General features: G+C 41.3%; 1 protein-coding gene across 1 annotated transcript in view; it reads right to left on the bottom strand.

The window, feature by feature from the left end:
* Nucleotides 1-12,642, bottom strand: part of KCNU1 (potassium calcium-activated channel subfamily U member 1) — a 154,993-nt gene that overhangs the window by 1,772 nt on the left and 140,579 nt on the right. Inside the window, exons 24-26 of the mRNA XM_088021308.1 lie at nt 10,506-10,645; nt 2,892-3,083; nt 1,068-1,184 (exon numbers count right to left, since the gene is read on the bottom strand). Coding sequence (XP_087877434.1) covers nt 1,068-1,184; nt 2,892-3,083; nt 10,506-10,645 — 449 coding nt within the window. The remainder of the gene's footprint in view (nt 1-1,067; nt 1,185-2,891; nt 3,084-10,505; nt 10,646-12,642) is intronic.

The raw sequence follows: 12,642 nt of genomic DNA, 5'->3' as shown, positions 1-12,642 counted from the left end.
TAAACATTTACCCAATGAGTCCAACAGAAAACAAAATCTTTCCAATGTGCACAGTGGCTTTCAGCTTTAAGAAGTTGTATAGACAAGCTGATACAGCCACTCTGGAAAACAGTATGGAAGTTCCTCAAGATGTTAAAAATAGAGCTACCCTATGACCCAGCAATTGCACTACTAGGTATTTACCCCAAAGATACAGATGTAGTAAAAAGAAGGGGCACATGCATCCCAATGTTCATAGTAGCAATATCCACAATAACCAAACTGTGAAAGGAACCAAGATGCCCTTCAACAGACGAATGGATAAAGAAGATGTGGTACATATATACAATGGAATATTACTCAGTCATCAGAAAGGATGAATACCCACCATTTGCATCGACATGGATGGAACTGGTGGGGATTACGCTAAGTGAAATCAGTCAAGCAGAGAAAGACAATTATCATATGGCTTCACTCATATATGGAACAAAAGGAATAGAGCAGAGGACCACAGGGGAAGGGAGGGAAAACTGAATGGGAAGAAATCAGAGAGGGAGACAAACCATGAGAGACTCTGGATTCCAGGAACCAAACTGAGGGTTACAGAAGGGAGGGGTGTGGGGAAATGGGGTGACTGGGTGATGGGTACTAAGGTGGGCACGTGTTGGGATGAGCACTGGGTGTTATATGCAACTAATGAATTGTTGAACACTACATAAAAAACTACTGATGTATTATATGTTAGCTAAGAGAACATAATAAAAATAAATAAAGATAAAAAAAAGAAGTTGCATAGACATGGATGAGGGGTAAGTTACAAAAGAATCCTGATTTAAAATCTGGGTCTACATCTCAGGTTTCACTGGGGACACAGACACCATTATCCTTACATGGTCAATATTAATTTGATCATCAGTTCATTCATGTTATTTACACCCAGCTTCCTTCTTCCTATATCACTGTCTACTTCCCCTGGACCCTTCTTTGTAATTATGGACCCTGAGCTCTGGACTTCTCTTTCACATTGAATAAAGTAGCTTTGGCTCTTATGCTTGGATAGATGGGTAGCACTCTCCAAGCAAGGATACTCCCCTTTTTTGTTCTGGCTTGTTCTCCTCTTCATCTATCATGCGGTATAAACCAAGGCACAGGATTCCAAAATTATCTAATGAGCCACAGAACACTTGCCCAAATGTCTTTCTTGGCTGGGGAGAAAAGAGAAAAACATGTGTCTGTTGGTACTTTAATTAAGCAATAACAAGCACTTACTGGAAACTTATTATCTTTCCTTGTAGTAAAAGTTTGGAAGACCCAAAACTGTTTCCTAATATCTTTTATGGTGGCAGTGTCAAGTAGGAAATTAGGTTTATGATAAGTTTTGAGCATCTAATCCCAGTGATTGTTTTTATCACTGTAATCTTTCAAGAGCCTCTTGTGGGCATGACGTAGCACGTTGTTATGCTAGTCTTTATTACTACTGCTATTTTGGTAACCATTAAAGAAGTAACAATGAGTAAAAGATTGGAAAATTCAGTTTTCAAGCTATATAATGGGTTGGGATATTCAGTGACTTCCAGAGAGTGATCTTATCCTACTCTACCACAGTTTACAGTCCCAAGCATTCTTCTTGACACTACTCTCAGGCTATAGCCAACAAGGGCGCGATGGATAGACAACAGGGTCAAAGCATCAACAAATGCATTCAATGAAGTCACGTGAGAACAGTTTGTTTCATTATGTGATTCCCTAAGGTAGAGAACAAAGTAAGGACAAGATACAAGTGAAGAAAGGAAGGAGAACAATGTTGACCAGTCCACTGTTATCTCTGGTACTGACAAGAAGTTGCCAGTGGCAGTTGTCCTGGGCTTATAGTCACTCCCAAGTCAATCTCGGGTGAGGAGCCCAGGACCACAGAAATGCAAAGGACCAAAATGTGCTAAGGGAACTTTGCCATATTTTTTGCACCTGCAATTCAGATGTATGGAGCATGGGGTTTTCCCTTTTTGGTAGTATCTATCAAGACATATCAGGTGCAGAGACCTGGAAGAGCCTGCTCCATGTGAAGGGGGTTCTGCTGATGTCCTCTGAACAAACAAAAAATATTTCCTTAAAATGCCCTGCCCTGGACAACTGGTAGAGAGCTAAATGTAATGTCAACCAAAGCTAAACCAAAAGGCACTGATAACTACATTACTCATTCCCAGGCTAGACTCCACTATGATCCCCAAACGCCCAGATGCCCCACTACATATGCCATAATGACCTTTTCCCCTTGCATTTTCCACTGGCTAGCCCAATCAGAGTCTTAGACCCAAACACAGAACCCTTCTGCCTGACTTAGGCTGACATGATCAGATTTCTTTATCAGCTCAGGTATAGGAAGAGTGAGCAGAGCCAGACTGCCTTGGACGGTCCCCTGCTTTTCCAGTGGGACACAGTGTGGCCTCAGACAAGTCCTTGTTTCTCTGAGTCTCAGCTTCTTGATCTGTTCAGTGCAATTAATAACAATGCCTACCATATAAATCCTTGGACAGGTTAAGTAAACAACAACAAAGCAGACAGGCACAGGGAACATGCTCAGTAAATATTAGTTATTATAATTACTAATACCCTTGCTAAGGTACAAAGTTATTAGATTTCTCAGATGCTTCCTGCACACTTGGATTTTTTATCTGGAAGATGAGGATAATAATACCTGTCTTACCTACCTCCTGGAACTGTAAAAAAAAATAAATAGGATATGTGAAAATACACTTTAAATTCTAAAATACTCTATGAATACAAGGTTGTATTAGCTTTTGCTATTCTTTCTATGCTCTAGGCCATCTAGGAACCCAAATAGCCTGAATCATTTTCAGAAACCCAGCATGGTAAGCAAGTGGGAACCTTTATCATGATAGGAGTAGACTCACTTTAATGTCTGACAAAATGGTTTCAGTTAAGGACAGAAGCCCCAGCTTACACCGCGCTCTTCCAGACATAACTGAAGTGCAGCTGTGGGTCAGCCCACAGATACTCTTATCCAAATGGTGTTCCAGCTGAGAACTTATCCCTCCTGTCACCAGCATCTGAAGTAATTCCAGGACGTGATAATTGTAGAAGGCCTGGAAAGCAAGGACAAGCCGTGTGCAAAGTCAGAAGAGCCAGCTCAGACACTGTGGAGGTGTACAGTCTTGCAGACTTAGGGGGCATCGCTGTTTGAAATGGACCCAGTGAGGCAAAACAGGGTCCCTAGTCATCATTATTAAAATCAACTAAAAGCTCTCAGTTTAGGTAGGGCACTGGGTTAGGCAAGGTACAGAGAAAATACCATTGACCCAGCTCCTGCTCCCTTGGGGTCACACTGTGGCAGAAGAAAGTGGGTAATGATGCTAACACCAAGGATGTCCCCTCCTCCAAAAATAGCCAGAGGAGTATGTCAGACCACAGATACCCTAACAATCGTCAACATATATTTAAAACTATGTATTTAATGTGACTGCTATAGATTTTTCCTTAGGGGACTACTGACATTATTACTGTCATCTGTAACTGAATCTTCTGGATGTGAGCCTACTTATATTAAGTAGGTTAAAAGATGACTTCAAATGCCTTTTCCTCCCTAATGTCCTGACTGATGGTCTCCTCCTTTTGATTGTGACCTGCCTGAGGACAGGTATTGACTTGGGTCTTATTAATATTTAGGTCTCCTGTAGCTCTTAGGTACTACACAAATAGTAGGTGTTGAATAAATTAATAGAATTTTGGAATCTTTGGTATCAAAATGAAACCAAAGGAGGACGTGTGGGGCAACTTCTTATTTTGAAAACTACTTTGAGTCTGAATAAACCTAGCTATGTTCTTAAACCCAAAGGATTCTTATCATATTTAGTGTAAACTAGGCATTGGCATACATGTAAATAGCACTGTAATATATTACCCATTTTCCCAAATCTACTGAATACATAGTGTTTTAAATGTTCCACCTTTTGTTCTATCTAAATTAGACTTTTACTCCAGTAGACATGAGGATTTATATGTTTATATATTACTTATACAAAAGTCAATACTTTTGTTTTTATTAAAAATAATAGGAATGACCTCAATTGTTACTGTCATAGAAATTTTCCAGTTCACTTTCTCTAAATTCAGGGACTTGTCTTCTGCAGACTGAATTATGATAGGGGCCTGTTTACTAGTCTTCCTGTCTTGTTTTTATTCTTACTTGCAATCCCTGTTCAAAATGTTTCCAGAGAGATTCTCTAGGACACAAATCAAATCATGCCGTCCCCCTCCTCAAACCTTCAATGTCATATCCCTTCTATAAAACCAAGCTCATCTCCTCCATTAATGGTGCCCTCCAGTGCATGACAGTCTATCTGTTGCTCTAGCTACATATTTACTCCTTCATGCCTTTGCTTTGGAACATCTGACTGATTGCTCATCAAATTCTATGGCTGGCAAACTATGCTGGTCTCCCCATCAGAAAGAAGTTTTCCTTTCTTTGTGATCCCATAGCCACTGGCTTTTGCTCCATTTCATCCTTCTGTATTTTATAGTTAGTAGTTTGTCTGAAACACACCTGACTTTGAATCTTAGCTGAGATTAATCTTAGCTGAATAACCCTAGCTATGTTCTTAAACTATTTTCCCAAAGGATTCCTATCATATTTAGTGGTAAACTAGGCATTGGCATACATGTAAATAGCACTGTAATATATTACCGATTAGATTTTCCCAAATCTATTGAATAGTGTTTTAAATGTTCAACCTTTTGTTTTATCTAAAAACTTAGCTGAATCCTAGCTGAGTACCTTTGGACAATTCATGTCCAGAAACAGTTTTATAACCTTTAAAGTTGACATGATAATACCATCTTTGAGCCTTGTTTGTGGGATGAAATGAGATATACCACACAAATTACTAAATTCTGTTCTCATGTATCGGGGATTGCCTGGAATGATATTCATGAGTGTAGAATTCTGGGATCCAAGATCCATTGGATCAAAATGTACGGAGAAGAGTGGGAATCAGAAATTTAAAGGGCACCTCTGGTGGTTCTGCCACTGGTTGGTGCTCAGATCACCCTCTGGGGCAACACTTCCTTAAATGATATGGTCTTTCAGAGGACAGACTTTGTCAACTTAACATTCATGTCCTCAGGGGTGCATTGAACAAGGCAGGTGTTAAACAGCTGTAAGAATACTAACTGCAATTGGCAGTCAGTTTTTAACAAATAAATATTGCTAGTAAAATGTAGAAGCCATTGGAACAAGAGGGTCTAAGAAATAATATAAGGTATATGAATTAAGATAGAATAACAGGAAAATAAGTTTTAAAATAGTTTTTAGGTTAAAAGATGATTTCAAATGCCTTTTCCTCCCTAATGTCCTGACTGAAGTGATCCCCTGACTGATGGTCTCCTCCTTATTTCTTCTTTGTTCCATTTTGCTGCTACCCAGAAGGGTGCTTATGGAATCAGCTCCCTGAAACCCAGGCACGAACAGGGGATGTAAATCCAGGTTGAGCCACAATCCGTTTAAGAACAAGTGGCCATGGTGTAGGGTGATCAAACATAATGCTGTTAGAATAATTCTCCACTGATTAAAGAAAAGGTATAAATTTTAGGGTTATCCTGGTGTCAAGGGCTCTAGAGAAACATGTACTTTACATATTTAACTGAGAGAGGCTTAGCTTTTGAATATATCATTTCTTCAGTTTTGACATCAAAAGGATTGCAATTCTATATTGGGGAAAATAAAGGGATTTACATGTCACCCTTCCTCCATGAGCTTATCTAGTATTCTTATTATTCAGGGTTCTATGGTATTGATCTCTTTCTTTTTTCCTGTCTCCTTTCCTCCCTTTCTTCCTCCCTCCTCCCTTCCTTTTCTTTTTTCTTTCTCATGAAAATAGGAAAGTTGAAATGTGCTTCAAATATTTTAAGACCTTTAAACTTGGATACTGTTTCTAATATAATCAGATTTACTAGAATTTGTACTTTCAGGGTTAGAAAATGTTGCAGCCCAAAGTGTTTTGACTTCTAGCTACAATGAAGCTGTAGGTCTCTCTCACAACTTACAATATTACTTAATAACATAGGTACTAACATTCTGGCTACTTGCTGCTTTTTATTCTGAAAATCTAATCTCAAAAGGCCTTAAGATCAAACATTCTCTGAGAAATACTTCTGAGAATGCAGCTACGTGGTAAGAAAACTGCAACTAATCAGCTGAATGACCTTAAGGGAGTCACGTAACTTCTGTGAGCTTCAATTTCCTTACTTGTAAGGAAATTGCTCCCTACGTTCATGTCCAGTTCTGAAGTTCTATTGTTACAAAGCTGTATAAGAGTCCTGCTTATGGACCTGAGTGTCTCTCCATATTTTTTTATAACATTAAGCTGATAAAGGATTAAAAGTGAATCTGAATTCTATTTTCTAACTATATGTTTTCCCATCTGGGGCAGGAGTTTACAGTAGTCTACCAGAGGGTATTTGAGGCCCTAGTGTCAGCTGTATCAGATTTGGAGGGCAACACTATCATTTTATGTTGAAAAAAAAATCAAAGGTGTATCAGGGGATAGAATAAAAAACTACATGAAATCCAAAACAAAACTTCAGTAAAAGCAGTGACGACTTCACAGCACATTATTCAGGCTTTGTTCTATCCTCGGGACTTGCACATTCATTCCTTTGCATTTATTAAGGGGGAATGGAGAAAAAGGGGGAGAAGTCAAGAGTCAAGACCAGTGATCTCATCTTGTTTCTGACTTGGCTGAGGTGTTAACCACCTTTTTCCTGAGGGAGTCTGTTCTGAAATGCATCTGTATTCCCCCTTGCACTTCTGTGTAGTGTGGGCATCAGGGAAACAGACCCCGAATCATAATTTCTGACCATGCAACAATGGAAAACAGATCTCTTGGTGCATTGAGCTGGGCAGCAGGTTGGAAGAACCACCTGGAAGGTGTTCTTTGGGGAGGGGAATTATGGGACAAAAGGCACATGCAAAATTGGGTGGGATGGTGGACTCCTGTCTCTCATATAGGACTCTTGACTGGAAACTGGAAATCTATCTCAGAAGAGAGAACAGGATTCTGGTCCTTTCATTTTATGCCTCCCTCTCTGTTGGTCATATATTCTAAATTCTAGGGAGCAGTTTTCCAAATCTTAACAACAGAAATCATCCTTCACATCAAATCCTAGGCAGAAGCCTCATGCACAGCACAGATGAAAGCAGTTGTTCTGACTGGGGGGACAGGTGCAGGCAGGGGGGCATGATGGGGTAAGTGCACCCTGGGTTCCTTCCTGCTTGTCTGCTCAGCACTGCCTGAGCACCAGGGGGTAGATTACTTTAAGCAAAACTTGAAAATGAATGCACTAGAAGGAAACTCATGATCACAGAAAGAGCTTTCTGGAAGGACAGAGGACTATGACAGCGAGGTCTAACTCTGGGATCATACAAAGTGGGGCTTGAAAACAAGCTTGTCATCTGTAAGTGCTGTGACTTTGGCACTTTATTTGTCCTTCTAAGCCTCAGATTCTTGATTTGTAAAATGAGGCTCATAATTGTATTCTCCTAATTGGTTGAAAGAAGAATTAAACAAAGTATTGTAGCAAAGACCTTGGCCCAAAGTAAGTGCTTCAGAGATGTTATTACTCTTCCTATCACAGTTGTTGCTCTGTTTATTAATATTATTCCAACAAGAAAATTTACTGGGAGAAGTTACCTTGAGGTCTGTGTTGGGAAAGACCCGTAGGTGTGATCTGGAGGCAGAGAACTGTGATCATTAGTGGCAGCTGCCATGGGAATGTGTTAGAGGGGTGATAACCATGGAGCCCAGAACTGCTATCCTAACTTTACGGGGAGACCAAGATCTTTGCCTTTCTCTCCCACTTCTCAGCAAGAAGATGCTCTCCCACTTCTCAGCAAGAAGATGCTCCAGTATGTATGGAGAAGAAACTGCAGTATTCACAAATGTATTCGGCAGCTACCACAGTGGTGGCTCCCAGATGTTTTCATGTCAGAGGATAAATGGTCTCTTCTCCAAGGCTACTGCTCTCATTTCCACAAGATCAGGTGTAAGGTCAGAGACTAGCCAAGATCAAAGAGTACTCAGAAGACTCAAGATGATAGAATTGCAGGCCCAGACCTGGCCTTTGGGCTCTTTCTTTCTGTGTGGCTGGACAATGGGAAGTCACCCCCACCCTTAGAAAGCCAGTAGCACCAGACCTAGGGGCAAGGGAATCAAGAGTGGGCAGTATGACCTGGTCATTTTCAAAGGTCTAGTTCAGCTCATCATGGCCAGAGATTTGGGACTGGTGCTCCAAATAGTATTAAAGTGTGTTCATTTTGTTGTGTCATGAATCATTAAGGATTCAAGAGCTGAGGCAGAAGGCCACTAGGTAGATATGCAGAAGGTCAAGACCCAAGCCAGTCCCCTTGATGGAAAGATTTGCCCAAAGCTTCATTGCTATGCTTGTGACCTCATGTGACTCCCCCCTGGATCAGGCACAGTGTGGATTTTCTCTCTCCCACAGACTTCACTGTGGGAAAGACTCCTGAGTTTTTACATAGCTTATTTCCTTTTCCAGGAGGACTAGATTGTCCTCTCCCTTGGAGAAGCCCACTGATACAATATCTGAAGGCAGCCTGGGAGGTGGTGCTACTCCTCAGTGTGGTCACAAGACCTATGGTGAGTGGGGAGAGGCCCAGCAGCTGGCTCCCATGACCAAGTTTGTGTTTGCTATGCTGGCTGACATGATGTGTTCATTTGTTTTAGTGTCTTTCTCAGCCCTCTTCTGCCATCCTGCTCTCCCCACTAGCTCTAAACAGTCTGTGACTTTGTTCCTACCTGGGGCCATTGGAGTTTAATTAAGGTTCCAGTTTAATTTAAGGCACAAAGCTGCCTGCCATCTAGGGATCTCTGAGGAGAACTGGAACCTTAACCCCATTTAAAATGGTCCAGTTCATCCAAAGTCACCTTCTGCCTGACATTCCAGTCATTAATTACTGGCAAAGTAACTGACATATCAATGACAGACAGTGATAAAACCCTTTCCCTGACAGAGCTACCTTCCCAGAAAAGTCACCTGACTTGACTCCTGGCTCAGTCAAGGCTGAATGCTGCCTAACCCTTTAGGAAATTCATTGTCTACCAACTTGTTGAATGTTAAACTATCACTGACCTGGTATTATCTCTCTGAGAGCTTGACGGGATTTATGAGACACCCTCCCCCACCCTAGTGCTCAGGGAAGCAGAGCCTAAGGCAACATAATCCCCTCAGGACCAGTGGCACTGATGCCTTGAGGGCAGCGTGTGTGGCCTAGCCACGCTCCCCAAAAAGTGTAAACCGTGCCTTTGAGGCACCCACACAGTTCAGGAATGATGCCCCTTCCACACAAATTACAGAAGGCTACAAGTTTATCAAGCTGTGTTCAGAGCCCTGTGCATCTGTACACTGATATTCAGCCAGGCTGCAACCCTTCCCTTGGAAAATCTAGGGAGAAAGAGTCTGGGAGGCTTGTAGGTAACAAGGATTTCCTTTGGAGGAGTTCTTGCGGCCATTTATGAATGGGTACATACAGATTTTGTGTTTTGGTCCAATTCCTTGAATGAACCAAGAGTGCTTGCAGCTCAATGCCTTTTCTTTTCTTTTTTTTTTAAAAAGATTTTATTTATTTATTTGAGAGAGAGAGAATGAGAGACAGAGAGCATGAGAGGGAAGAGGGTCAGAGGGAGAAGCAGACTCCCTGCTGAGCAGGGAGCCCAATGCGGGACTCGATCCCAGGACTCCAGGATCATGACCTGAGCTGAAGACAGTCACTTAACCAACTGAGCCACCCAGGCACCCGCTCAATGCCTTTTCTCTTCTTCCCTCTGCCTGGTGTGTTTCTTTCCCAAAGATCAGAATGGCTTGTGCTCTCTTCTCTTCTGGAGCTAGGCTCCCATGCCACCATGTCAGTGCTGCCTTCCTTCCCTGGCCATGCTATTGAAACTTTCAGCTTCTTTCCTAAGGAACCTGCTCAGAGGCTAAAGAGGAGGTGAGAGCTGAAGAGCAACCATGTAGTCAAAAACACACCCCAGGAGTGGGGTAACATGGAGGGAGGGTTGACTTAGCTCTGAACAAAGCTCATACCGCCAAAGGCCAAAGCTTTTCCTTGGTCCCCATGTCTCCTTATGGCTGATTTCTGTATAAGCTGTTGGTGATATTTTAGAGAGAAGAGAAAGCAGTGTCTTCTAAGCTCTGAAACCAGAGCTTGGTCTGCCAAGATGCACTTGAAGCTAATAGGTAGGCACCCTGCTTTTTATATGCTCATTCCTCCTGGTACTAAGTGTTCTGGTTCTAAGGGGCAGACACGTTTTTAATCTTGAAACTGAAAATTTGGCTTCTCTTGCCAAGTAGTTGTGAAAAAAGATGAAATAATGTATGTGAACAAGCTTTTTCAGAGAATCAAAGAGAACTCTGAATTGTGAGGCATTCTCCTTATTCCCCAAAGCTTGAACCATCCTTCTTCCCCTCTGCAAGCTACACTTAGCTACACTTACTGTGGCCAGGAGGGAATCCAAGAAGCTGCCAGAAAAGACAGTGCCTGTGGAAAAGGATGTGCTGAGATGCAGGCTTGTTCCTGAGAAGGATTCATCCAGTCCACTCAGCTGTTCAATATAGTGGATATTGGAAGGATTTTCTGCAAGGCAAAGATGAAAAAAGGAAAGACAGGCAGACAAGCTTAAGAATACAGGACTGCCATACAAAGCAGGCCAAGGGTTGACCACTGAACCAAGAATTTGATGTCTACACTGGGGTCAATGTGGGATCTGCCCTTACTTCAGTATCTATCTATCTATCTATCTATCTATCTATCTATCTATCTATCATCATCTATCTTATCTATCATCTATCATCTTCCTTCCTTCCTCTCTCTTCCTTCTTTCCTCCCTTCCTTCCTCCCTCTCTCCCCTTTCTTTTTCTTTTTCTTTTTCTTTCTTTCTTTCTTTCTTTCTTTCTTTCTTTCTTTCTTTCTTTCTTTCTTTCTTTCTCTCTCTCTTTCTTCTTTCTTTCTTTCTTTCTTTCTTTCTTTCTTTCTTTCTTTCTTTCTTTCTTTCTTTCTTTTTCTTTTACTTCCTTCCTTTCTTTCTTTCCTTCTTCCTTCCTTCCTTCCTTCCTCCCTCCCTCCCTCCCTCCTTTCTTTCTTTCTTTCTTTCTTTCTTTCTTTCTTTCTTTCTTTCTTTCTTTCTTTCTTTCTTTCTTTCTTTCTTTTCTTTTCTTTTCTTTTCTTTTCTTTCTTCTTTCTCTTTTTCTTTCTTTCATCTTCCTCCCCTAAACACATGTATCCTTCTTGGGTACCTTCATCATCAAGGGTATATCCTTGCACCCCAGGCCCAGCTCCTCCAAACAAGGTCCCCAATGTCACCTTTATATAATTTATCTTTCAAACCAGGACACTTTTGTAAGTAAAAGGGGATACTCTCAATAACTGCTCTGGGAAAACAGGCATAAATGGGAACATATGGTTACCCCAGTTACAGACATTTTTCATAATACTATGCCATAGATACCCTAGTATTTACTTGGGTTTTTAGAATTATCTAGGTCCAGAATGAGTTAAAGTAGTACCTCTCAAAAATTTAATGTGCATATGAATCTCCTGGGCATCTTGTTACAGATGTTACAGATTGTTACAGATTCTGATTCATTGGGTCTAGGGGTGAGAATGGGATTCTAGGTGTTCAACAAGCTTCCAGATGCTGCTGATTCATGGACTACACTCTGAGTAGCAGAGATTAGAGAATCATCCTAACTGGGGCTCATGTAGCAGTAGCCAAAGTAACCATTAGCATGTTTCTATTTGCCCCAGGCTGCAACTCAGATCCCTGGAGGAAGCCTCTGAAGGGAATGAAACTGGTCATTGTTGGGAGTACAAACAGAAACACTGACTGCCTTTGTTCCAAGACTATTGTTTCAAAAATGTTTAAGTAGCAAATAGCATTGGAAGATAAAGATAATACCTCCCACCAGAGCAAAGAGAATCATGCTTACTGCCCATTATAAAAGATTCTGGTTCCTGAAGCCTGGGGTTCTTCTCCTATAAAGCAATTCATGGTGGGTACAGGTATCATTTGGCCCTTTTCATGTCACCCTGTGGGAACAAGGCCTTGGACAAGCAGCATAAAACTGATGATACTTTGGCTATGGCCATTGCTTTGAGTGATAAACTGTTCTTTATCTCTGACCCAGAGGCCTTGTGTCTTTTGCCAGTGTCCATGAAACTGTGGCAGGTTACCTTGTTGGTTTGCAAGTAACATAAGGTCTTACTTACATCTTTCACAGTTCTTGACAGTCATATTACAGATCAAACCAAATCTACCTGGCATATGATGCAGAATATATTCCTAACTAAGATTGAATTATTCTTTAATTCCTTAAATTACTCCTTGTCTTTATAAAAGATGAGCAATGCATGATAATATCAACCCAAGTTTTTTTGCACATGTATTTTTTGTACATTGCCAACCCTCGACATGCTCACATACCCCGGGAGCCCTTGTCCAAATCTTGCTGTGTCATCTTAAACTATTGGCCTCTACTTTCCTAGACATTTCCTAGACATTTTCCTGCATGCCACAGTACATTCTGTACCAAAGTGCTGGCAATCAGACTTACAGCTCTCATGTCAGTCAAAGA

The sequence above is a fragment of the Eumetopias jubatus genome, unplaced genomic scaffold (assembly GCF_037043125.1).
Source record: "Eumetopias jubatus isolate StellerSeaLion01/CBP00866 unplaced genomic scaffold, mEumJub1_p1.0 scaffold_2, whole genome shotgun sequence".
Taxonomy (NCBI): domain Eukaryota; kingdom Metazoa; phylum Chordata; class Mammalia; order Carnivora; family Otariidae; genus Eumetopias; species Eumetopias jubatus.
This window is presented reverse-complemented; position numbering and strand designations above follow the sequence as displayed.